This window comes from Condylura cristata, unplaced genomic scaffold (genome assembly GCF_000260355.1).
Source record: "Condylura cristata isolate star-nosed mole 26May11 unplaced genomic scaffold, ConCri1.0 scaffold00009, whole genome shotgun sequence".
Classification (NCBI taxonomy): domain Eukaryota; kingdom Metazoa; phylum Chordata; class Mammalia; order Eulipotyphla; family Talpidae; genus Condylura; species Condylura cristata.
In genome coordinates this window covers 10,654,125-10,680,209 of record NW_004567110.1, presented here as the reverse complement: position 1 = coordinate 10,680,209, position 26,085 = coordinate 10,654,125, and the positions used below count along the sequence as shown (strand labels likewise).

General features: G+C 42.6%; 2 protein-coding genes across 4 annotated transcripts in view; one reads left to right on the top strand and one right to left on the bottom strand.

The window, feature by feature from the left end:
- The window catches only part of KIAA0196 (KIAA0196 ortholog), a 47,404-nt gene extending 36,403 nt beyond the window's left edge, over positions 1-11,001 (bottom strand). Inside the window, exons 1-5 of one of the 3 annotated variants that reach the window (XM_012722939.1) lie at positions 10,866-11,001; positions 3,895-4,201; positions 3,321-3,466; positions 2,587-2,671; positions 1,376-1,476 (exon numbers count right to left, since the gene is read on the bottom strand). In XM_012722939.1, coding sequence (XP_012578393.1) covers positions 1,376-1,476; positions 2,587-2,671; positions 3,321-3,466; positions 3,895-4,080 — 518 coding nt within the window. In that variant the 5' untranslated portion in view covers positions 4,081-4,201; positions 10,866-11,001. Of the gene's footprint in view, positions 1-1,375; positions 1,477-2,586; positions 2,672-3,320; positions 3,467-3,894; positions 4,202-5,087; positions 5,116-10,495; positions 10,517-10,865 lie in introns of those variants that run through there. The other 2 variants (XM_012722941.1, XM_012722940.1) reach the window with 2 other exon arrangements.
- Positions 11,002-11,112: 111 nt separating this feature from the next.
- Positions 11,113-26,085, top strand: part of NSMCE2 (non-SMC element 2, MMS21 homolog (S. cerevisiae)) — a 195,339-nt gene continuing 180,366 nt past the window's right edge. The window contains exons 1-2 of the mRNA XM_004679595.2: positions 11,113-11,203; positions 16,449-16,618. Coding sequence (XP_004679652.1) covers positions 16,462-16,618 — 157 coding nt within the window. The 5' untranslated portion in view covers positions 11,113-11,203; positions 16,449-16,461. The remainder of the gene's footprint in view (positions 11,204-16,448; positions 16,619-26,085) is intronic.

Here is a 26,085-nt window from a genome sequence, read left to right as displayed (position 1 = left end):
GTGACTTTAATATCAATCCTCTCGTTTGGAAGCATCAGAGCTTTTGCATCCAGAGAGACAAAGTGGGATAGTCTAAGCTGGGCTGGGAAGACAAATGTTTTTTTTTTTCTTTATATTATTTATTCTGTTTTTCCAGGCCTTTGTAGGAATAGAAGCAAAGCTACTCAAAGCCCATTTAAAAAAACATGTTAAGACAGCTTGTGGTCAGCTGACGGGAGGGAATTATGTTTGCAGCGGGCTTGTTCCTCAGGGACAGAGAGGAAAGGCAGACTTCAGAGGGAAGGCGGGCCTCGTGGAGCAGCAGGAACAGATGTCTCGTAACACACAATGTCCCCAAAGAGTCCTCCTCTGTTAAGCGTATGCCTTTTCGTCCTACTTATTTTGACCTAATTTTTTTTTATTACAAAGTTTATTTTTACATCATTTTGCACATTTTTTTTTTCCATCTCGATTGTAATCCCCGCAGGTTTCCCATCACCAGATCACCCCTGTGCCACCACCCTAGTCCCATGCATTTCCCTCCCCTCCCCCCCCCCGTTTTTGATCCCATTCCCCACTCCGCCCCCACAGAATGTATTTTGACCTAATTTTAAGTCTGAAATGAAAATTCTAGTCTGCACTACTTTTGCCCAAGGTTCTAAATGATTCCTCCTCATTGACTATTTCTTTCTTGAATCTTGACTATTTCTAACATTGATTGACCTTGTATCTTGCATTTTGACTAAATTATTCAGCACGTTCAAACTGGCAGTGGAACTGAAGAGTTGGTTAGACGGCTCCTGATTTTCGGACCCTACATCTAGAAATTCACAGGTCTGTACAGGGAGAGACAACATGTGACCCAGGGTGAGCGATGCTGTTTGTTTTGGTTTTCTTTCTACATATAGATGGGTGACAATTTACTTTCAGACTGACCACGAGTAATAATTTTTCCAAGTCATCAACTTGAAAATGACAACAGAAAATTCTCTCATTTCCTTATACCTGCCAAGAAGTGCAACGGGGACCTTCAAAACCCAAAACAAAAATACATTCATTAGGCTTCCAATCTTATCTAAATTTATCTTTAAGATAAAGAAAATTCAGATTCTTTATTTTAAAAATCTAAAGTATCATCACAGGTACCACAATCTATACAGCTCTAGGCATCTATAACATTTTATAGATAATACAAAATTACATGGCATGTATCCTATGATGATGACAGAAAAGAGTATTTATTATATTTCTACATTATGTTCAGTAGAGATAAGAATCTAATGCTTTTGCATTCTAGATCATTTGCTGCTCACAGAACAAGTAGTTTGGAAGCCTACAGTGAATGCATTTTACCCTCAGCAGTACTTCCAGGAGTGTAATCCTGGCCTGCGGATACCTGTATCTGTAGTAGGAAACCAGCATTCTCTCTCTGACTTCGCCTTCAATCTTTTGGTCGATGACCAGCAACATAACTCCATACAAGTACAGCGCTTCACACTATGAAGAGAAGAGACAGTGGCCAAGCTCACAGGGTATAAACTCTTCTGCAGCAGTCATTAACCATTGAAAAGTCACCTTACTCCAATTCCTTCTGAAAGCCTTTTTTCCCTAAAATTTTTATTTGTTTATTTATTTATGCATAAAGAGCTGGATGTAGGCCAGAGTTGCAGGGCTGGAGGTAAGGGGCAGTGAGAGGATTCACCAGAAAGTGGGGAGCAGGTCAAGTGGATCTATTGAAATACAGTGAAGGGAGCCACGGGTGAGACAGGAGAAGTCTGCTGCACCATGTGGGTCAGCTTCCTGGCTGGAGATCAAACTGATGCCACAGTGGCTGGTGATAGCTTGATAGTGCTGAGACGTTAACCCCTGCACCACCAGGGAGGCATTGAAAGTCTTATACTATAATGAAAATACAGGTTTACTCCAAATGTTCTTACCTCTTGCAGAGAATATACTTGGAAAAGTTTTTGTGAAAAAATTTAATTCACAGTGATTATCTTTCAGTTGGTCTGTTTTTGAATTTTGCTTGGGATATCAAATGAAGTCCTGGCATTATGAAGATCTCTTTATTATAAAATTAGTCACTTATTTAACAAGCTTTTTAAAAAATTTTGTTTATTGAGCTATCATTGGTTTACAGCACTGTATTATCATTTAGGGATACACGTTCATACCTCTATAGGTAAGTTACCACACAACACCCACTACCGAAGCGCCAGAAATCCTCTCCTATTGTCTGTTCCCAGCTCTCACCCTCCCCTTCTGGTAGCCTATAGTCAGATTTTAAGGGTTTGTTTGGGCCTAGCAAACATTTCTTAAGTGGTCAACATGTAGTATGAGGGGATGTCTGGAATGCAAAAGACAAATGTAGGATTCTCACACTGAGGAAACACATAGCCTCCAGATAATCTTTATTTACTTATAATTCTGTTCAAAGTCTACCAGTTCTGAATTTAGATTCAGATCTGCCAGTTAAAAAAATCATCATTTACTTTGCTTCTCTTTAAGGTCAGGTATAAATTTGTCTAAATTGAGACTCACAGGAAGGAAAGTGTTGCTAAGCCTGACATTCGTAACTTTCTATTTGAGATGGTCACTGCCACTTACTAGAAGTTGTTTTCCATCTTCATTGAGAAGCACAGTTTCTAAGGTTTGCTGAATGTAAACACCTTCATTGAGATCATCTAGATATCTAGAAAGGAAACCCCAGAACAAATTAGTCATTGGTAATAAAAACTTGAACATCTTTGAAGATGGAAAATAAAGATTTATAAAAGTTAAGGCAAGCTACTAGCTACATCCTGGCCTTCAAATAATTCCTGCCCCTTCTTGCCCTTAAGAATAGTCTTGTGAGCCAGAATTCATAGTGACTGGGGCCACAGGTTGGTATTTATGGTTATTTCAAGTTAAAGGAATATTCCCCAGCTCCGACTATTTTAGGAATAATGGCAAAAGAACATGAAATAGTTAGTTTGAAAGTTGAGGAGTAATGGGTCTGGAAAGTCTGGAAGGAAGAGACTCCTCTGTGGCTAGGGGTAAGCCCATAGGACATAGTTACCAAGGCAGCAAATTATGTTCTCTTGCTACTTCTCATCTGCAATGTACTAGAACATAATCATAAGCTCCAGGATGGATAACCAAGATTATGTTTCATCAAAGCAGAAAATGATAATACTCTAACATACTTAAGATGACTAGCCTTTTTCCTACCGGAGGAAAAAAAGACAGTATTATGCCTGGTGTAGCCAGTAGATTCTATAGCAACTCAGATGTCCTGGGATGTCCCTTTGTGCTCGCCACTGTTTACTATCAGAAGAAGCTATGACTAAATGAATCAATACCTGTTTAAGTCTACAATATATTTATGCACACTTTGAAATGCTAAATAAAATCTGGTCACAATTTCTATGTTGTTTTCACGAAATTCTTCATCTAAATCCTGTAGCTCTGGCTTAGCTTCCAGCTTGCTTTCCCATAACTCTGGACCCTAAGAAGAAAAACACATTTATTTGAAATGTCAATAAAAGCACACTTGGTTACAATTTCTAAATTTTTAAAAATTTGTTCTTATGCCCTGAAAGGGATATCAAAACGGAAAGCAGAGCAACAGAAAGTAATGAAGAGAACAGAAGCCTCAACATAAAATCCCTTTAAAAGAAATGAATTTGAATCACAAGCATGGTTCGCATCCTTTGAAGGGTGGGGTCCTTCATTACAGCAAGATTTTCTTTTTAAAACTTGATCATAGTGTGCTAGGGCTTCCACAAAATACCTTCATGTTATTTTCAAGTTAGTAGCTCATACTAAATTTGGTTCAAAGGTGTTCCTCTTTAACTCCTTCTCCATAATGACTTCACCTCCCAGAAGCACGTCTTTGTGGAGAAGACAAGTAAAAATGCTATGGAGGAAGATTACCTTAAAATAGCTGAAGTCAAATATGATATCTCCATATTTCTGTTGATCAGCTCGGTCTTTTAACCTGAACACAGCAGGAATAAACTCTGAGAGCCTCAAAAGCTCGGCGATGATGGCATTGCCACAGGACACAATCCTGAGGATGGCCTGGCCACAGAGGTTGTTCTCCGCCAGGAAGTCCAGCATCGCGAGGTGGAATTACTCCGTGCCGCACCAGAGGGAATGGTGAACTGGCTTCAGAGCTGAAGTCTGTAAATCATGAGATGCAACCAGGTGTGCAGGAAGGCCAGCTGCTCCATTAAAGAACCTGCCCAGAACAAGAAAAAGTAAGAAAATCTCCATTTTTTTAAGGAAGTGTGTGAAAGACATGCATGTTTTTCTTCTTCTGATACTGAATTCTGATGAGGCTGGGGGAATTTTTCTCTACTCTTCTGTTTTCCCTGTGGGAGACCTTCACTACACCAGCATTCTTGGCCCTCATTTTATTCCACAAGAAATTTTGGATACAGCAGATCTCTGAACTTGACAGAAGGAACCAGTGGCCACATGTGGTTCCAGTGCACCCTAAACTGCACCCTTTGCCCTACATTGTCTGATAAATGAGCAAATAGTTGCAAATAATATAAAAAGAGCTTGGAGACACACTACTGTGTGTCATTTTTAAGTTATTTGTTTAATTACTTTCTCGAAATGAAACTTCAGGGCTAAGGTATCAACATGTCCAAAATTCTGTTTACAGTGATGAATGCCAAGTGCTACACAATTCTATGAAGATGATTTAAAAAGACTAAATCTAACTGGTCCGTCGTATCACTTGATTATATATAATTCAGTACTTAAGTATCTCACAGAATAGTTTACTCTCCTATATTCCAATTTATTTGTGAATGGTGGATTCTGAGGCATGCTAAATATTGGGATCATTGCCAACAGGGCATTCTCCTGAAAGTTCCTGAGGGCAAAGATTGATCCTCTTTACCCAACTACTCCTCCCTGAAGACCTCTTTGCCACGCCTGTCCAAATTTCCTCTTCTTACAAGGATATCAGCCATATTGGACTTGGGCTTATTTCTATGGTCTCTTCTGAAACTCATCACATTCTTAAAGACACCAGCTCCAAAGTCACGCACGTTCCGATATACTAGAGACAGAACTAAAGTATATGAAGTTGGAGGGATAAGGGGTACACTCACCCTTATCAGCTTGTGTCTTGGTTTAACTCACAGAATGTTGTGATTCTGTGGCAGTTCCAGGCCTGGGAAATTCCCCTTTTTCTCTCTCTGGGAATTCCGAGCTGCCCATAGAAAGAGCCTCAGCCTGGCTGTCCTGCGAGAGATCTGAGACTTCACAAAGTAGAGAGGCCAGAGTGAGGGACGGAGGACCTGATCTACTGGAAGAAAATCAAGGAGCCCCCAGACAGCAGAAATGGCGTTGTAGACACAGCACCCCAAGTGAACTGTTCCAGTGAAGAGCAGGGCATGTAAATGAAGAGGCTTTTTGGACACTCCAGGCAGGCCAAGCCTCTGGGCCCTGTCCAAATTCCTGACTCATGGGCTCATAATACATAATAAAGTCATTGTTTTTTGGGGAAAGTAAGGAATTGTTTGTAATGGAGCTGAGGTTCAGTTTTGAGCTGTCAACCCAGATAGCATGGTGATGATGTTTTGTGACATTCTGGGCACTGCAATAGCATAAGACAGTAATGACAACAAAGTTACTTTTGTATACGCCCACAATTTCTTCTAATCTCCACCTTTTCAGCTGCTTGCTTTCACTGATTATTAAATTGTCCTTACAGGAATGATGTCACTTGTTTTACCCTAAGGAAAAGACAAACAGATCCTAAAATCCACTAGAATTAGGTGAGGCAACAACATTTGAAAGTGACTTTCCCCTATGTCTTTGTTGAGATTAACACCTCCTTGAGAAATGCTACACAGTGACTCCAAAGTAAGGATGAACTTTTCTCGTCAGTGGACAAGTACAAGTATTGACTAGGGATGTGTATGTATATATATATATATATATATATATTTTAAATATATTTATTTTAAAGATTTATTTATTTATTCATACAGAACTGGGGTACAGGCCAGAGATGTGGAGGGTGAGAGCCTTCACCAGAGCCAGAGTGGGGAGCAGAACAGGCAGATGGACAAAGCACACTGCTGAGGGGAGCAGCAGGGGGGCCAGGAGAGGTCTGCAGCACCATGTGGTCACCCCCGGGGCAGGTGGGTATCAAACTCATGAGGAAGTGGCTTTAGATTCTCAGTGCTGTGCTTTAACCCGCTGTGCCACCAGGGAGGGCCCCTGACTAGGGATGTATATTACAATGATATAATTAAAACTGAGGAACATATGATATTTAACAGAAGGAAGCTGCAACAACTGTGTCTATGGTTACATCAAGACTATCAAAAGTTGATTCCACCAAGTTGTGACGTGAATACAGTATTCACAGTTCCTTATTTCCCCCCAACAACAATGATTTTATTATGTAGTTTGGGCCTATAAGTTGGGAATTTGGACAGGGCCCAGAGGTTTGGCCTGCCTGGAGGGTCCCAAATGCCTCTTCACTTACATGTCCTGCTCTTCACCTAAGGAGGCTTGAGTAGTGTACTTCTTGATTTCCACAGGCAATTTTTGCAAGGAATGTTCATGCTGCATTTGTTTTCCGAAAGCCTCTCCCATTCTTTTCCCAGTCATTACCTTGTAAGCGTTAATTGTGGCCTCATCTTTCCTGTATTTCTCTCCTCTCATTGCTAATTCAGCTAGGTCATCACTGGTCACCTTTGTGGAACCTGTGTCTGTGCCAGCATTTGGACTTTGACTGAGTGTTGGTTGTCTGTCACACAATGCTGACAATTAGGGCATCTCACTAACACAAATAAAAACTTCGCTTAATAGACACTTTTGGATAGGAGCATCAGAGTCAGGACACATCCAATAGGGGTCAGTTCACTGCAATTTCTGTCAACATCAACTTTTATTTTCATGTGTAACCTAAATGCAAGAACTCTGATGAGGCATAAAACAGTAACGCGAACTTCACTGTACATAAAACCAGGATGCGGAGACTTGTCAAGAAGGTTTCCTTTCAGTCCTAGCAAGCACCCTCCCCCATGTTTGTCATGCATTTTTTTTTTAAAGATTTATTTATTTGTATAGAACTGGGGTACAGGCCAGAGATGCGGAGGGTGAGAGGATTCACCAGAGACAGGGTGGGGAGCAAAACAGGCAGATGGATGAGGCACACTGCTGAGGGGAGCAGCGGGCGGGTCAGGAGAGGTCTGCCGCGCCATGTGGTCACCTCCGGGGCAGGCGGGAATCGAACTCATGCGGAAGTGGCTTAAGCTTCTTAGTGCAGTGCTTTAACCCGCTGCACCACCAGGAAGGGCCTGGTCATGCATTTTTAAGGCTAACTCACATCTCGAACTACTTAGGCTAGTTAACTACCCAAAAGCACGGTACAAGTCTTCAAGATTGGAAGTCTCCATCACTGATTCAGCACTGAGAAACATCTTCATTTACCGGGTTGTGGTGGCTCCTCAACAATAATCCCCACCCTCCTCCTTTCTTACTACAAAGGGCAAGGCAGTCAGATCTTGGCTTCGCCACCTTCTCTGAAGCTCAGTGATACTGTGGCATGATTTTGAACCAGGAAATATAAGAGGAAATTTATATATGTATAAACACACACACACAAACACACACACACGTATGTGTATATATACACAGGACATTTCCCCTCTCCTGCTACAAGGAGCTGACATGTGTTTCTCTCTTTTAGTTCTGGTTACCCCATTTTGTCTTGTCTTTGAATGTGAACCAATGAACATCTGATGCCAAAGTGATCACCATGAGACCTGGGGAGAAGAGTCTAGGAGTTAAAAAAAAAAATGCTGAGGACCCACAGATTGTCGTGTATAAGGGCAGAAACGATTTAAATTCTGGCTCATGGTATTGATCCAATTATTGAATAGCGGCACTGCCTTCCTCTGCACTCCTTGTTCAATGAGCTATTTGTATAAGTGGGTTTTGGATTATTTGCAGGTGAAATATTTCTAATGACACTGATTCATTTGCTCATTCAACAAATATTTACACAGTGCCTGCTAGGAACCAAGCACTGTGTTTGGGCCCAGGAGGTCACAATGAACAAAAACTAAGTTCCTTTTGTCATACGTCTACATACAATTGAAGTTGAGCAAGACATAACAAATAAATAGAAATGAGGCTATGGTAATGCTATGAAGAACAGGCATGATAGAGGGCCAGTGTGTGTGCTATATCCACAGAGGAGTGTGTCAATGTTTCTGATGACAGCTGCGCAGGCATCGGAAGGAAATAAGGGACCAATCAGTTGGGTGACCTGAGTATGGTCGGCAGCCTCTAAAGTGATCCCCACCACCTCCCTCTCCTTCTCCATGCCCTGTATAAAAGTTTCCTGGCGTGGCGGTTGGCTTACTGACTCCCATCTCAGGAAGAGTACATGGCAGACAGGAGAGAGGAGACTGAAAAATGACCATGCTTCTGGCTTAGAGAAGCAAGTTGTCCTGTGTGAGAGCCCTGTGGAGAAGCCCAAGTGATGAGGGACCAAGATCTGCTGATAACCACTTGAGTGACCTTGAAAATGGACGCCTCACTTCCCTAGTTGAGACTTCAGATAAAACCATAGCCCTGTTCATAGCTTGATCACACTTTCTCAAGTATTCCTGAGCCAAAGAATCTAGTTAAGTCATCCCACTGATTCTATCCACAAATACTACAGTAAATGTTTGTTGTTTTAAACCATTAGATTTTGGGGTTGTTTGTTATTTTACAATAGATAACAATCTGGGAGAAGAGCATTCCAGAAAGAGGTTATAACCAAATGCAGTTCCCTCAGGGAAGGAATGTGCTAGACGAATTTCAAGAACAGCAAAGTGGGAGATGTGGCTGATGCAAGAGCCAGGGGTAGAAGCAGAGACCAGTGCTGGTGGAATGGGCAGGGTAGAGTAGTGTATGAAAGCAGGGAAAGCGAAAAGCCAGTTGTCTAGAACTTTCTCAACAGGGTCTCCTACAATACCCATTAACGCATAAATTATTAACAAGTCCTTTTCGATTTCTCTGTGATGTTTCCTTGGTAAGCCATGTTGAACTCTTAACAGGCTGAATTTCATTCCAATTTTTGTCTTGGACATGGTCTGGCTTGGAAAATGAGAGAAGGGTTAAAATAATGGACAATGGGTAATAAAATTTACCTACTGAGGTATGCAGAAGACCTTCAAATTAATCCAGAAGGTCTCAGTAGGATGAAACTCTACTCAACTGAGTGGTTATGATTATCTTCTCATGCTGGTTATGATTATCAGGTATAACTACTGCCAGATTTTAGCTATCAAGACAGGAAGACAATGAGTCATGGAGAAAACAGCATAAAGCAAAGCAACATTAACCTCCTCCTTTCCCAAAAGAGGGGCAAACACTCAGCCTGCATCTGTCAGGCTTAGGGCTCAGATAATTACCTAAGCCAAGACTTCTGTGTATCCATCGTTTATTCAATCCTTAAATCCTTATAGTGGTGGTGACTTTCAAAGTATTATTTGAAAGTTGACTCTAGTTAAGTGACATTGACAACCGACCTTTGTTTGCTGAAAACTGATCCCAAAGGAAGAACCATCATTTAAGATACCTTAAGTGCTTTACAGGAGTTAAGGGGTTAAAGTACAGTTGAGCTTTAAGAAAAATCACTCTAGAAGGAGGTGCAAGTAGATATTGTAGAAGATGCAATATAAGATGTTCCAGAGATTCCCTTTTGGCAAGAGATGAAGAGATTTCACAAAGACTAGTCCCCCCCCCCCCCACAGGCTGTATTAGTTTTCAGCACTGAATGAAATCAGAGATTGCAATTTTCTAATTATTTTTTAACAAGTTATCCAGTGGTTGCAAATTCATTTTCAACAATTTGATCTGGAATTGGCGGCGCTCAGGTTGGAAAGTAATCCCAGACAAAATACATTTTCAAGAAAGAAGCAGGGCATTTTCCCTACCAATTAATTACCGAAGAATACCGAACTAACTTATATTTATTAAGTTGTCCTGGGACAACATTATTTACCCTGCTCAGCGACAAAAGAAGATGGGGCTATTTTTATCCTTTCATAAAACCTCAGTGCCCTAAAGGAAGCGCTGGTCCTCACAAATCCATTATCAGAAGTAAAACATAACTGTTGTTGCTAAGATAAAAGTGAGGAGCAAATCTCTTCCAGAGAAGTTCTGAATTCAGTCTGATCTCTCTAGCCTGACTCACGAATCCTCCGAAAGTGGCGTTGGGACACCGGAAGACGCGCGACTAGAGCGCAGAGGCAGTAAACCCCGCCGTCCCCCCTTCTCCCCACGCCCAGCGTTGGAGGGACTTAGGCGCATCGGATACGGTATTCCGAGACTCTTTTTTCTTTGCTGGCTCTTAAAAAAAAAAAAAAAAAATCCAGTGGCACCATCGACAAACCAGGGCCCTTGGAAACTTTGCGAAATACAAAGGACTTTGGCACCAGCATGTCACCAGTGAAGAGATTCAGGTGCAGAGAGGAGTAAGGACTCGCCCAAACGCAGAACCTACCGTAGCACTAGAACGCAAACCCCGGTCCGTAAGGTTGTAAAAGCTCACTAACCACTCAGTTTTCTCGAGCGTCCAGGGAGGAGGAACAGAGTCCACACATCATCGCTCCCGGAAACTTGCAAGGAACCGATGCAGCTGCACATCACTTCCCAAAGCGCCAAAGCGGCGCACAAAACCAATCCTCCCAAGTGGAGACCTGAGCCGGGGCTGTAGCCCCAGCCTCGGGAAGCCCCCGAGTCCCGCAGGCCCCGCTCCCCCAGGCGGATCCCAGCGCACGCCGAGGAAGCCCCCTCGGCTCGCGGGGCCCAGAGCCGGGCGGGGGAGGGGAAGAAGGGAAGGGAAAGGAGGGCACGCACCCCACCCGACTCACCTGTCACCGGGCCGCACCAGGGCGCCCGCGCAGGGCCGGCGTCGCGCTGGGTCGGCACCGGACGCCCACCCCTCCCTCTCCACGGGAGACCCCTTGTGGTCCCAGCCCCGGATCACGAGCGGGCTGGCCCCCGGCTTCCGCCCCTGCCACCGGCCGTCACATGACCAAGGGGGCGGTGAGCTGGGCGGGGCGTCATGTGACCGCCCGCCGGCGACGGCTGATGACGCCAGAGCCCGCGCTCGCCAGTTTCAGCGTCTGGGGAAAGGAGTTAAGGGAGGAGTTGGGGTCCGAGTGGGCCAGTCAGGGTGCGATCGGACGGCGCTCGGTGGGGTTGCCAGGTAAGGCCGAGGCGGGCGACGGGGAGGGTGGCGGGAGGCGTCGCCTCCCTCGTGGACGTCCCGCAGATGCCCTGAGCTGGGGTCTGGCGCCCAGGTTTCGGGTCCTGGTTCTCTTCACGTCTCAACTTTGAGAGGCTGGGACAGTTTGCCTCCTTCTCCTCTCCAGACACCGTCGCGGCATCCTTCAGCCCTGAGTGTGTGCGCAAAAGATGACCCATTCTTGATCCAAATCAATCTGGTGTGAACTGACTGCAGGCAGGGCCTGGGGAGGGTGCTTCAAAGAAAGTCGCTGGACGGCCGTTTTCTTTTCTCTTTTGTACATGGTCGTGAGGGAAACACAGGGCACCAGTGTTTGGCACCTGGGGGACCTAGAAAGGGTGGTTTCTGTTATTGTCACTCTCACCAGATCTTTAGCATCACCTGTTTGTTTTGTGAAGAGCCATTGTAAGTTGTGTAGAAGAAGTCAGGATGGAGTGGCAGTTGTGATGGGTTTAATAATAGTGAGTGAGAGAGAGTGAGAGTGAGGGAGGGAACTGCCAGTGGCTTGAATGGAGAAATCTTAAAGGAAGGTAGAATCTGGCATGTTGAAAAAGGAAGATACAGCTCTGGCTTAATTATACTGTATAGGCCCCGATGGATTTAAAGGGGGTCAGCACAGGGTCCAGAAATTGTTTGCCCTGTGCCAACAGAAAGGAGGGAAAATGCAGAAGTGTTTTTATTTCTGCATTAACTAATTGGCTCTGCCCACAGAGATAGAGGCCTGCTATGAGGTCTGAGTGTTGACATCCTAATGCCAGCGGGAAGGTATTAGTAGGTGGGGACTTGAGGTGCTTAGGGCTTGAGGATAAAGGGTAGTGGGAACAGTGCCTTTAAAAAGGAAGCTCCAGAAAGCAGCCTCCTCTTACCATGTGAAGGAAGACAGAGCAAGAACACTGGCCGTGAACCTCAAGAGGAGGGCCTTTGTCAGAATGTGACCACGCCTGACTCCCTGGCCTCCAGAAACTGTGAGAAATAAGTTTCTGTTATTTCTAAGCTACTCAGTGTGGGGTGTTTTGTTACAGCAACCCCAACGGACTAAGATAAAGCCAGTTAGGGGAAGCAAAATAGCATGCTGTGCAAAAACTCAGGAGAATGCATAATGTTATTTTAAACTTTCTTGGAGACCATTGGTCCAGGGAACAAATGGATCATTGTTACTTGGGGATGGCTCTGAGAGGATGCTGATAGAAACCGTGGTTTCAACCGCTGCACCAGTGATTTGGGGATATAAGTCTTTGCTGTGGGCGCTGCCCTGAGAATTATGTACTTAGCTGTGCTTCATGGGAGAGACAGGATCAAGTGCATACACCATCTTTCTTTCCATCCATCATCCATTCTCCTTTTTTTTTTTTTTAAAAGAATTATTTATGCATACAAGAACAGGGTTGCAGGGGGTGGGAAGTTCATCAGAGACTGTAGGGAACAGAACAGGCGGATTAACTGAAATACACTGCTGAGGGGAGCGGCAGGCAAGACAGGAGAGGTCTGCTGCGCCATGTGAGCCAGCTCCCTGGCGGGGGTTGACTGGTGCTGCAGTGGCTGTGGAAGTTTTAACCAGTTGTGACTTCTTCCTGTAGCCACACATGGTGGAGGTAGAGTGAGTGAGTGAGCCCCACTATCCCTTCCCTTCCTGTCCTAATAAGGACACTCACGCCATCATGAGGGTGCTTCCCCCCCCCGATCTCATCTACACCTGTTTTCCAAAGGCCCTTCTCCAGTTATCATCTCATCGGGGTTTAAACATCTTAACTAAGTGTGGGGACACACAATTATCTCAGTATTTTCCGTACTTGTTCCATGCCAGGAATTACTTGGAGTGCTTCAAAAAAATAGTGGCCTTGGAGCTTCTGCTAGAGACTGGTTCTGTCGGTCTGAACTACTGTCTGTAAATCTGTATTTTTAGTAAGCATTTTGACTGGCTTTTGAGGTCTGGCTAGTTTGAGAAAGCTACAAAATGAAGTTTATCCTTACAGTAATGTTATAAGAGAAGTAGAATTCTTTCCTTTTTACACAGGGCATGTTGAAGATTGAGAGGTTTGCAAAGCGGTTAATCCAGGGCTGTGCCTTTCTGAGTGTGAACAGCATGGTGCTTGCAGGCATCTGGCCAGTGTCCATTTCTTAAGCACTGCTCTATAATGCTGCTCCCAGGGTGATCATGATGAAGTTGATGGTATTATTTTCTCTCATCTCCAAAGATGTATGTGCTAGACATTATTCTGAGTGTTTTATTATACATTAAATCTTTTAATCTTTGCAGTATTACTCGAGGTAGCAGTGGGTCATCCTCATTTTATAGAAGGGAAAAGTGAGAGGTTAAATAATTTGCCTAAAATCACTCAGTTATTTAAGTGACACAATCAGACTTTGAGCTCATGTAGTCCTGTTTATACTGTGACTTTGCCTCCTGGTTCAAATTATACACACTTTCAAAATTGTGCCTCTAAGAATATGCTGCAGTCACTAGGCACATACGACTATTTAAGTTTAAATTAATTATAATTAAATACAATTTAAAATTCAATTCCTCAGTTACACTAACCATTTCAGTGATCACACTCTTTTGATTATCAGTAGTCATAGATTCTTCACAATCACTACCAATCAATAGTCATGCAGGCCTGGTGGCTAGTGTATTACACAGGGTAGATTAGAGAACATTTTCATCATGGTAGAAAGTTCTGTTGAGCAGTGCTGCTCTAAATAATTTAGACTTCCACTGAAATCAAGATTGACTAGAAAATGGAATAGCTGAGCCATATGATTTGCTTCTTAGAGCATAGTTGGTGTTATAACAAAATGCAGCCCCAAGTCTAAATGGTTTTGCACAATTCAAATTTTTAGTTCTGTTAAGCAAGGGGCATGCTGTCTGGGCAGTTTCCCTCCACGCACTGATGTAGGATCCTGTGCTCTTTCCCTCTAATGATCCTCTCTCTCTAGTTTATGCCTTCTAACGCCACTGCTTGTTTCAAGCTGTCCAGTGGGAGCAAGTGTGGAGGTAGTGTGTGGTTTTTATGAAAGTGGACCTTATTTCCTTCTGTTGAATTCACCCCTGTGGCCAGACCTGACTGCAAGGTTGTCTTAGTATCTTGTTGAGAGTAAAGCGGAAATGTGTTTGCTGGACACGGGGCCGCCTGTGCCCAGAGTCCTTCCTTGGTTTACCCTGGGGCGTCAGCTAAGCAGCCATCCTAGCAGCAGCCCGGAGCTGGACCCGGGGTGCACTGAGGTTTTTTTCCCGTCTGGTTCCTGCCGGCTCATATGTGATGCTGAATGTGGCCTTGATTGCCATGGAAGCCTTATTTTTCCTAAGTTCTTGGTCTATTTTATTTTAGGGGAGAAAGAATTCTGTTAACTTTCACTTTTGTTTTGCTTTTCTGAAGCTCATAGCCAAGCGTGTATTTACAAGTATAGTATGGTGCATGGTGTAGAATCCTAGGAAAGCCTGAAGACTGTATGATTGCATTCCAATATTCTCATCTACTCGGTTTATTCCTTAATCTCTTTTTTTATCCTGATTTTTATGTTATATTTTCCCATCTTATGTGTTTGAATTTATATTGTGTAAAATCTCAACTTGTATGATATCATAAGATAAATAAACACTCTTATTGTATTAAAATGCATATGTTCAAACCGTTGTTAGGTTTTCATTTATAGTCAAAATCATATTTTCTCTCACTTTCTTCATGTGAAATTATAATACCATGGAAAATCACAGGATGAGAACTGATGTTCCATCATCTGGATTTTCACACTCTGTGACCAATTGCCAATTTGCTTTAGGTCTTGATTTTTTAAGATAATTTTAAAAAATGGATAAAGCTAAAAAGGGTAGTCCATTTGACTACCCTCAACCCAGCCAGACCAGTCTTTATCCTGCATTTAAGACCCTGTACCCTGTGCTCCCAAACATATTGAAGATTTGCTAACCAAATGGTTTGATCCAAAAATGAATTTTATTGTGGGTGTTAGCAGTAACCTAACATCTCAAACTATGATCAGCTTCTTAGGCAGTTTCTTTGAGCCTCACATTTTGTTCCCTGTCTTGTTGAATCTAGTGATTGAGCATGGTATGACCATCAGTATCTATTTGTTGAATAAATGAATGAATGAATCCAATTAAAAAGGACAAATAATTGAGAAACTATCATAGTAGTCCAGGTGTGAGAGGAAGGTGGTAGCAATAGAAGGATGGAAATGTCAGACACAGTTCCCCGTGCAAGAAAGGACCAGAAGGAAGGGGCTTGTGCTGATTAAAAGTATACTGTGGGCCCTCCCTGGTGGCGCAGCGGGTTGGAGCGCTGCACTAACAAACTAGAGCCACTTCCGCATGGGTTCGATCCCCGCCTGCCCCGGAGGTGACCACGTGGCGTGGCGGACCTCTCCTGGCCCTCCCGCTGCTCCCCTCAGCAGTGTACTTCGTTGATCTGCCTGTTCTGCTCCCCACTCTGTCTCTGGTGAATCCTCTCGCCCTCCGCATCTCTGGCCTGTACCCCAGATCTGTATGAATAAAAAAAAAAAATAAAAAAAAAAATAAAAAAAGTATACTGTGTACATGGGCGAATTGGTGGTGGGAACTCCACAGGGATTACAACTGAGATGAAAATATGAACAAAATGAAGAAGGATGTAAAAATAAATAAATAGAAAAAAGTATACGGTGCATTAGACCACATTAGACCACACTGAGAAAACAGATGTCTTAGTGATGAGAAGCTTGAGGTCCTGAGATGTTAAGCCATCTGCTCCAGGCTACTCAGCAATATTATATTGATATTATTTAAAAAAATCTTTTTCTTTTCTTTACTACCAAACAGCTTTCCCATCCATCAATGCCTGTGTAAATTTGCTTCAGTTTTCTAGTAGGTTTCAATGAATTCAAATCCAGGTGTTTTTGAATTAAAGGCATCTTTGAAGGCAGCTTTACATGAGAGGTCCAGAGCTTATAGTGGGCGGTGGAAGATAGGGATTAAAAAGTGATTAATGTGAAGAACTGAAGACTGTTATTTTCCCCATTTGCTAAATGTAAATGTATTGAGGGGCCAGATAATAGCAGGGGGCTTTGGTATTCTCTTAAGAAATACTAATGGTAGGTAACAATGGGGTAGCTATCGTTAGAAGATACACTCATGGGTGTTTGCGGCACTTTCATCCTCCTGTGCAGTTATTATTCTGACTCAAATCTTGTTTCATTGTGTTTCAAACCTTAGGTAATATTTCACGATGCCAGGGCGTTCCGGTTCAAATTCAGGTTCAACTGGTTTCATATCATTCAGCGGTGTAGAATCTGCTCTCTCCTCCTTAAGAAACTTCCAGTCCTGCATCAGCTCTGGAATGGATACCGCTTCTAGTGTTGCTTTGGATCTTGTGGAAACTCAGAGTAAGTAGTAATTAGAACTCACTGTATGTCTACTTTGATGGAATCCTGGGTGGTGCACTGCTCTAGCAAGATACTGTTCACCACGTAAGGAACCTTGGAGTGATCACTTATTCCCAATAGACATCTGGTTACATACCATTGAGGAATGTCCTGAGTATGAAATGAGACTGACTAAATTTACATGCCTTCACATGGTTCTGTGCCACTTGAAACCACACTGGAAATGTGTGGACTCAACCACAAAGGTTTCTCACCTCAAGGAGCATTCAGGAAAGTATGTGACATTTGCGAGGCATACCATATAAAACTGGATTATGAAAATGTTAACCCTCATTAATTTTTTACTACTATTCATTATCATCAACAATCCACAAAGTAAACTTAAAGACTATGATACAGTGATGAAGTAAAGTAGTTGCCTTTTGCTGTGAAAAGTTGTTAGTATAAAGATCATCTTCTGGAAAAAAAAATCATCTGTTAACATTTGTGACTGGTCGCATGCATAATATTATTCTTTACAGTTAATGCAGAGTTTTTGCTTTTATTTTTTCCCACATTATCATCCTTTAGACATTCCCCTTTGGCCTCTCCAAACTTCACTTTGATGTACTTAACCAACATTTTTTGATCAGAAGCTCTAGAAGCCTGTTATTTGCTTTCGTTGGACTAGAGCTGTTTTTAGTTGACATTTTATGGAGGTGAGAGAGCAATGTCATTTTTTTTGTTTTCTTTGTAAATCATTAGCTGTCAGCAACTGGGTTGTGCTATACCTTGGTCAATTTGTTTATTATTTCTGGTGTTTGAGTTTTATGGATTTATGGCTTTCTGGTGTTGGCCAAAAGTGGAAAATTTTCTAATTATTTTTCAAATGCTCTTCCTATTTCTTTTTTCCCTCTTCTTCTGGGAATCCATTTACATGTACATTAGACTGCTTCATAATATCCATGTCACTGAGACTTGGTTATTTTTCCCCAATCTTCCATTGAGATAATTTCCTCTCTGACTTCAGTTTGAATAGCTTCTGTTTGTCTCAAATTTATTAGTTTTGTTTTCCAGTGTTTAATTTGTTGTTAAATCTATTCAGTGAATTTCTAATTTCAAGTACTGTGTTTTCAGCTCTTGAAGACATAAAGAATTGAATAGAGTTTTAATTCTACCATCTGTTTCTCTTTCTGTTAGGTTCCTGTCTTCCTCTGTATTCATGAATTTATCACACATATCTATAATTGTTGTTTTAATATCTTTGTCTCTAATTCTGTTATCTTTGTCTCTTATTGCTTCTTTACAAGGTCATTGAATGCATTGTATTATTCAGTGTTTGGATTTTGTTGTCTTCCTTTAAAAAGTGTTGGGATTTGTTTTGGCAGGCAGCCAAGTAATTTATGGATTAGGCTTTCTAGGCTTGTAAAACTTTGTTAGGATGATTCTAGGATAGCTCATCTTAGGACTAATTTAGGTTTGCTACAGAATTTGACTCTTTGGGAGCCTCTGTTGCTTACTTAGAGTGGAATAGTTTGCCTCTGCAGGATGGAATTTAAGTGTCTTCCAATCCTGCGTGAATTTGGGGTGTTGTTCACTCTGTATTTCCTAGCAGTTGATCCTGAACAGATTAGGTTTCAGCATCAGATTCAAGGAGAACCCTGTGCAGATGCCTTGAGAGCTTTCGCTGCATCTTTCCCTTCCAGTGCTCTGCGTCAGTCTCCCTGAATTCCAGTCAGTGTCTCAAGGTCCTTCAAGACCATGCTGCTCTGCTTGGAAAGAGGAAGACATCAGTCACTTTTTTTTTTTTTTTTTGCAGTAATTACAACTCTACTCTGCCTGTTGTCACACTGTATGCAAGCAAGTGTTTCATATATTTTGTCCAGCTCTCTAGTTCATGGCAAGAGGGCCAGTTCCATTCCAGTTACTCATTCATGGTTGGCATTCTTCCTAATGAGTGGCCCTATATGGCTTTACCCTGCCCACCCTGACCATTTTTGATAATGATAGGTATTTGGCTTTGGAGGTAACTCTGGATAACAGTCTTAAGAAATCTCAAGCAGTAAGCTGAAGCATAAATTTCCTGAGGACGGGTCAGATTTGTTTTTTTCAGGATTTGCTTTGAAGATTCCCCAGTGTTTAAGCTATACAGTTCTAGAATTATTTGTTTAGTTTTTTTAAAGTGAGAAGTATATTTGGGTGCAAACATAGCATGTTCTGTAATTTAAAAAGAAATGCAGTGCCGTTTGTTGCAAGCTCATGCTCTGAAGCATGAAGTAGCCAAGTTTTTGTGAAGGACAAGAGAGCACATATTTTCAGCTTGGTGGGCCATGCAATCTCTTGTCGCCACTGCTGTGTGGCAGCTGTACTGCTGGGGTGCAGTGGCTGTCAGATGCAATCCCTAATGAGTGGGTGTGGCTGTATTTTTTCTCTAAATCTCTCATTTTATCATTAGCAACAGATGCTGTTAGATATTGTCTCTGAGTCCAGCCATGTTTTGCCGGACTCTGCTTTTAAGCTACAGAGGGTTAGTAGATACTTGTTAAAAGAAAGAATTATGTATCTACGTTATTTTGATTTATTTTGCAACAAATAACTCAATTTTGCATTTGTCAGAATGGGCTAAATGAGGGGAAGAAATGAGCAAATTATCTGAAGAAAGAAATGTGCTAAAAAACTTTGAGAGTCACCAGGAGCCTGCAATAATTATGAACCCCATTTGATGCACATTTTAGCTACTATCAGGAGTCAGAATGATAAGAGAGTCAGCAGATACTTATGCAATATCTGATGTGTGTAAACTTTGGTACTAGTCTTAAAGAGAACACAGCCAAGTGTGAAGTACTTCCTCCTTTCATACACTGACAGTCTTAATGGGAGGACTAACACTAAAATACCAGAATAATGGGGAAAGATGTTAAGAGACTGCAAATAAAATAGCTGCTGGACTCACTAGAAAAGTCATAACAGCTCTCAAACTCATAATGCTGAGCGCCCACTTTTCAAAATTCACATTTTTTCTTTCAAACTCTCATTTTAGTATTGGCAGCACATAGTGCTGTCTTTGAAATGACAGTCCCACTTTGTTCATTTTCAAGAATATGTCTGGTAGTTGCCAAGTCTGAATAGCCATTAAAAAGTGGATTCTATGAGAAAAACAGTTCGTTTAGTCTACAGCTCAAACAGGATGGAATTTAAGTGTCTTCCAATCCTGTGTGAATTTGGGGCGTTGTTCACTCCTCATCTCCTAGCAGCTTTTCGACTATTACAGGACTTTTCGAGACAACTGGCATTCTTTGGTAAGCAGCAGAGGTGTTTTATGAATGCTATGGTTTCATTGTCTGATGTTAAAAAGGCCTGTACTCAGTGATTTAATAAATTGTACTATACATCACATTCTTTTTTTTTTTTTTTTTAAGATTTATGCATACAGAACTGGGTACAGGCCAGAGGTGCAGGGGCATTGAGTGGCTTCACCAGAGACAGAGTTGGGGGCAGAACAGGCAGATTGATGAAGTACACTGCTGAGGGGAGCAGTGGGCAAGACAGAAGAGGTCTGCTGTACCATATGGATCACACCCAGGGCAGGGATTGAACTCACACCCAAGTGGCTGCAGCCAGCTTACAGTGTTGCGCTTCAATCTGTGCTACAGAGAGGGCAGCTTGCCACAAATTTAAGGTACCTTCTGATGAGAAACTACTAGAAAAGGGTTAGGCAGGTCTCAGTGTGTTGGGGCAGAAGGAAATATCACACCAGGGAGCACAAGCCACTTCCCTGTGTGCTTCTTCCAAGTTTCTCTTCTGTCGCTCTGTGTCTCTCCTCCAAATCTCTTTCTGCTGTACCAGGGTGTGAGTTGGACTGCAGAAACAAGAGAGACATTCCTGCCTGCCTTCCATGTTGTTTAAATCCCCCTAACCGCTCAGCTTTGCTCCTGTTCCCCGTAGCTCCCCACTCAGTCCAGTTCATGGCACATTGGGGCTTGTAGTCTAGGCAACTGCATCTAAGTGGGGTGGGGAAATGGTGCTTTCCCTTCACAGAGGTTGTGATCTATAGCGGAATGAAGGGTTAGAAGTAGGGCCTGTCATGTGAGAGGGGAACAAAGAAAGATGAATTTGGAAGTCTGAGTGAGGTTTCAAGTTTGAGCTCAGTCATTAATTTATCAAATATATTAGCCAAAGCTGCAAAGGTTAATAAAGTGTTAATAGTCTAGTGGCTCCATCATTAAGACATATTGTTGTTCCATCAGTAAGAGACCACTGCATTTTCCAGGGAGTTAGGATTTCAGCACTGAGGGGTTTATCATTGAGGAAGAATAGTGTGAGAGCTGGTATTAGAAAGAGCCCTCTTGGACTGCTGAAGAGCTGTGGCGCAGGTAGAGCTCCAGGGGCTAAGGAGAAGTTAATTTTAATAGCTCGGCCCTCCCTGGTGGCACAGCCCGTTAAAGCACAGCAGTACAAGCTGGCCACAGTGCTTCAGTATGAGTTTGACCCCCGCCCTAGAGGTGACCCACATGGTATGGCAGACCTCTCCTGGCCTGCCCGCTGCTCCCTCAGCAGTGTACGTCGTCACTCGGCCTGTTCTGCTCCCCCACTCTGTCCCTGGTGGATCCTCTCATGGCCCCACACCTCTGGCCTGTACCCCAGTTCTGTATGTTGGAATAAATCTTAAAAAAAAAAAAAAAAGAAAAAAGAAAATTTTAATAGCTCAGGGAAAAAAGAAAGTTCAACAAAGTTCTTAGAGTTGAGATGAAGGGGATTTGATTCCTCTGCTGTGCCTCTGATGTTATTCCACATTGTAACATAGGAGGTGACTTTCACACAACATGCCTGTTGTTACCTCACCTCTTAACTTCTGCAAGCTCTGTAACCTCTTCTTTGATTTCTCTTTTGAAAAGGCATTCTTGTGGGAACTAAAGGATGTCATGCTTGCAAATTCTATAGAGCAGTGCAAGAGTTAGTACGCAGGAAGAGTTGTCCATTACTGTTTCAGTCATTTGGTTTGCATGTGAATTGATGGTTTTGTTGGAGAGCAGTGGATGGACTGAAGAAGTTAAAGTATAAAAGAGGAAGTTGAAAAGTTGAGGGGCCTTCAGAGTGGAATTACTCCTTTACTTCGTAGCCTTGTAAGACTGGGCCAACTTTCTGTTGACCTGGGCTGCCTGACTTCATCACAAATTTCAGTAAGCTTTGATAAAACATGATACAGAGTTGTATCATTTTCCCACTTCGGATGGCTGTTCTCCTCTGCCTATTTTGCAAAATTACTGGTAAAGGAATTTTGGCTCTCAGCAACCTGTGGGTGTGATGCGTTGTGTTGTCTGTTTTGGGGCCTTCCTACACCAGCTGGCGGGGCCCCGCCTGCATCTCTAGCTCAGTCCCTCTCCTTGCGCTGGCCTGTGATACAGGGAGGCTGAGCCAGCCAGCGCCTGCCAGCATGTATTCATTTTTTCTTGATTTGTTGGTATTCTCGTTTCGCCTTCTTTATTTGATCCAAATGAGTATTGACATCTATTACATTCAGAGATTTTTCAGACTTTAAACATTTATTTTGTACTATTTTCTTCCTTATGCAGGATGCACTGACTTAATTAACAAAATTATATTGCTGTTTATATCATTTTCAGCACCCTTCATGTTTAGTCCAATAAATCTGAACAATGGTCCTTCCTTAATACATTAGCTATCTTCTTAATGTGGCCCCGACTTCATTCCTCCAAGCCAGGGCGTGTCCAGGGCTGGATTTCTGAGGTTTGGTTAAAGCTCTGTAGCTCTGTGGAAAGTCATTTGCTTGCCTTTCTTTTTTTTTTTTTTTTTTATCAGATTCTTGCTGATTATTTGTGAGGAACATTTGGAAGAAAAGAACAATGTACTTTACATTGCCCAACAGTCCAATCGATGAGAAAAGCTTTTGGCGAGCTTTTCCATTTTCCTCTGTATATGGATGTTCTTTCAGTGACTCCATGGAACCATAAGGCAAAGAGAACTCAGGTCAGGAAGGTAGCTGACTTCTGTTGAACTATGCCAGGTATAGAGAGGACAATAGCGCTAAAGAGAATCTGGCTGAATTATCACTCACCTACTACGAGGAAAGCCCTGTGCAGTTTTGACATGCCATGTCAAACCGCTCACCTTGCTCTGTCCATTTCAGGACTACGCACTGCCCTGACAGGAAAGGAAGTTCCTTTCCTGTCAGGCGGCGGTGGCAGACGGCTCTCTCCACGCAGCCAGCTGCAGTTCTGACCATACTCTTGATATAGTGAGTTGACTAAACAACGGTCTGTCCTTTCATGTGTCCAGACTTTGTATTCTGTCTAAGAATGATCACTCTTTTTCTTAACATCGTCCCTACCCACGCAGAGAACAGCTTTTACTTTGTGACTCTTCTGATTGAAGGATGAGTTCATCAGAGCTAAAAATTATGTGATTATGGATGGTTGTGGTTCAGTTATTCTTAGTTGAGTTTGTAATTCCAAATCTAGGTACTTTGGGGATGATATTTTAGTCTTAGTCCTAATATAAAGCATCCTTAAATCTAAAGATTTGGTGAATATAGACAAAGTTAAGAGAAAATTATAATCATTGATAATCTCCCTCAGTTACCTTATTTTATGAAAAAGGAATAATTATTTTACTTAGTTTTCTGTGTCAGAAGTGTTTTTAAATTACTTGAATGACTTGATGTGGTGGCATAATCAGCCTGAAGTACTCAAGAAGTATTTTCTTTTCTTCTTTTAAAAAAGATTTATTTATTTATTCATACAGAACTGGAGTACAGGCCAGAGATGGGGAGGGTGAGAGGGCCCACCAGAGACAGAGTGGGGAGCAGAACAGGCAGATCGATGAAGTACACTGCTGAGGGGAGCAGGGCGGGTCAGGAGAGGTCTGCTTCGCCATGTGGTCACCTCCAGGACAGGCGGGAATCGAACTCATGTGGAAGTGGCTTAAGCTTCTTAGTGCTGTGCTTTAACCCACTGTGCCACCAGGGAGGGCCCTCTTTTCTTTTTTTTAACATAGTTTGTTTATATCTATTCTATATCATTTCTCATTTTTGAGCAGTGTTTGCTTCTCCTGTCTGGTGGAGCCACAAGCAAATGGCCACCAGCTCCCCCTGCACAGCACGGCGCCATCACCACAGGTCCCTTGTGTTCCTTCCTCCCCCGTTTTGATCATCTCCTCCTCCTCCCCTGCAGAATGTCTCAGATTTATCGTTGCCAGTTAATTTTTTAAATTTATTGTTACTGTTTTTTTCCCTGATCCCTTATTTGGTTCCTCTATATTCCACCTATAAGTGAAACCACCTGATAGTTTTCCTTTTTCTACTCAAGAAGTATTTGCTTTGGAACATCCACATTCTGGATTTTTGTTACGCTGTAATGTGTTTCTCTAGCCGGAGAACTGCCTCACACCGGCCAGTGCTCTAGTTAATTGGGAAGGTTACTTTTTGGCCTTGCTCCTATACTTTATTCCATAATTAGGTTATTGAGTAGAGCAGTAAATTAGAAGTAGGTGATTATAGTGGTAGCAATCACTATAACAATAAGAATAATAATAACCATGAAAAGCCAATATATTATATAGATTTTAACGGGTGCCAGTTACAAAAGCAAAATATTAGAACTTAAATGAAGACTGTTGAAAATACCTACTAATTATATTATCCATCGTGCTAAAAGTAAAAGACATATAAGGGAACAGAAAAAATTCAGCTTGCTAGGAAAACTCACTTATTTGGCCAGTATCTTGATGTTTCCCAGGGATAAGAAATCCCCACTATTTTTCCTGTACTACTCACAGAGCTGCTGGCTACCCAAAGTGCAGGGTTCTCTGCAGACACCATGTGGGTCCATTACAATTCATTTCAATTCTGACTCACTCTACCTGGAATTTGTGTCAGCTGTCACAGTAAAGGGCTCATTCCTCTTAGACCCTGCCCTCTGCAGCCCCCATCCTCCCCCGCCCCCTCCCGCGTCTTCTCCCAACACACCCCCTGCCATTTCTCCCATTACCTGTTTGGGTTTACTGATTTGCTAGGAAGACAGTATATTTGCTGAATTACTAGTTAGTGTAAAAGGATACAACTCAGGAACAACCAGATGAAAACTACATTTGGGCAGGGTGTGGAAGGGGGGCGTTCATGTCCTGTCCAGGTGTTCACGGGACACTCCCACATGTTCACCAACCCGAAAGCTCTCCAAATCTGTGCTTTAGGGATTTTTATGAAGGCTCATTTCATAGACACCATTAGTGAAACCCTTGGCCAATGGCTGTTGCCCACGGGGATTGAATGTGTCAACTCCCTAACCACATGTTGTTCTCCAGGCAACTGCTCCCCCCTTTAAGCCTCCTTCTTCCTAGCAGTGACTCAGAGCCAGCCAGCAGTCATCTCATTAGCAGATGAAAAGATGTTTGTTGCTTTGATGATTTAGGGGCAGACACGGAATCATGCACCTTTTGCATTTATATCGAATTTTTGTTTGTTGTGCTCAGTCTTCCCTTTGAACTGGGCCACCTCAGGGAGACCTCAGGCACTACCTGGTATTTTGCAAGCCTGGGACTCACTTAATGCTCATCAGATGTTGAATGTATATAAACATGTTGAATGTATATAAACAAGTTAGTAAACGACTTTAAAGACTATCGCTTTATGCAGATCGAATTGGTGTCTTGAGACCAGTTTCCCATGGGGAGGGGCATCCCCTCCACATAAAACTACTCTCTGGACACCAGCAGGGTGTCTTACAATTTAACTCAGTGCAACTCAGTTCTGACACTGTCTACCCAGATATAACATCACATTCCAAAGCCCATGGGCTCAGTCTCCCAAGGCTGCTCTCCACTTCAGACAAGTCTCAGCCCAGGCTGTAACTGTGCTTCTGACCAATCCGCTACAGGTTCCCCTGGCTGTTTCCTCAGACTTTAATGCCGGTTCTAAGCCAGGGCTGTTTGTCCCATGCTTCTGACTGACTGGCTAAAATCATGTTTAATTTGCTAGCATGGCTCACAGAACTCAGAGAAACATTTCATTTACTTCATTACTGGTTTGTTATAAAGCGGGGACTCTGGAGCCCTCAGGTGGAAGGTGTGAACAGAGGGTGGAGAAGGGGCATGGAGCATCCTTGTCCTCTCTGGGTGCACCATTCTTCCTAGTTCTAACTGTGTTTACAACCAGGATGCTCTCTGAAGTCCTTCTTTTGGGGGGGTCTATGGACCCCTCCTCCCGTGGGCATGCTGGGATAATTCTGCTGGTGATGGACTTAATCTAGCCTCTTTTCCCTCCCCAGAGGTCGGGGATGGAATGGAAAGTTACAAATCTCTAATGGCATGGTTGTTTCTCCTGGCAACCAGTACCTCCAGGTGCTTCCAAAAATCATCTCACTCATATTATGGATGACATCTTTACATCTCTGTACACTTAGGAAGTTCCAAGGTTTTGGGGAGCTGTGAGTCAGGAACTATGGACCATATATATATATATATATATATATATA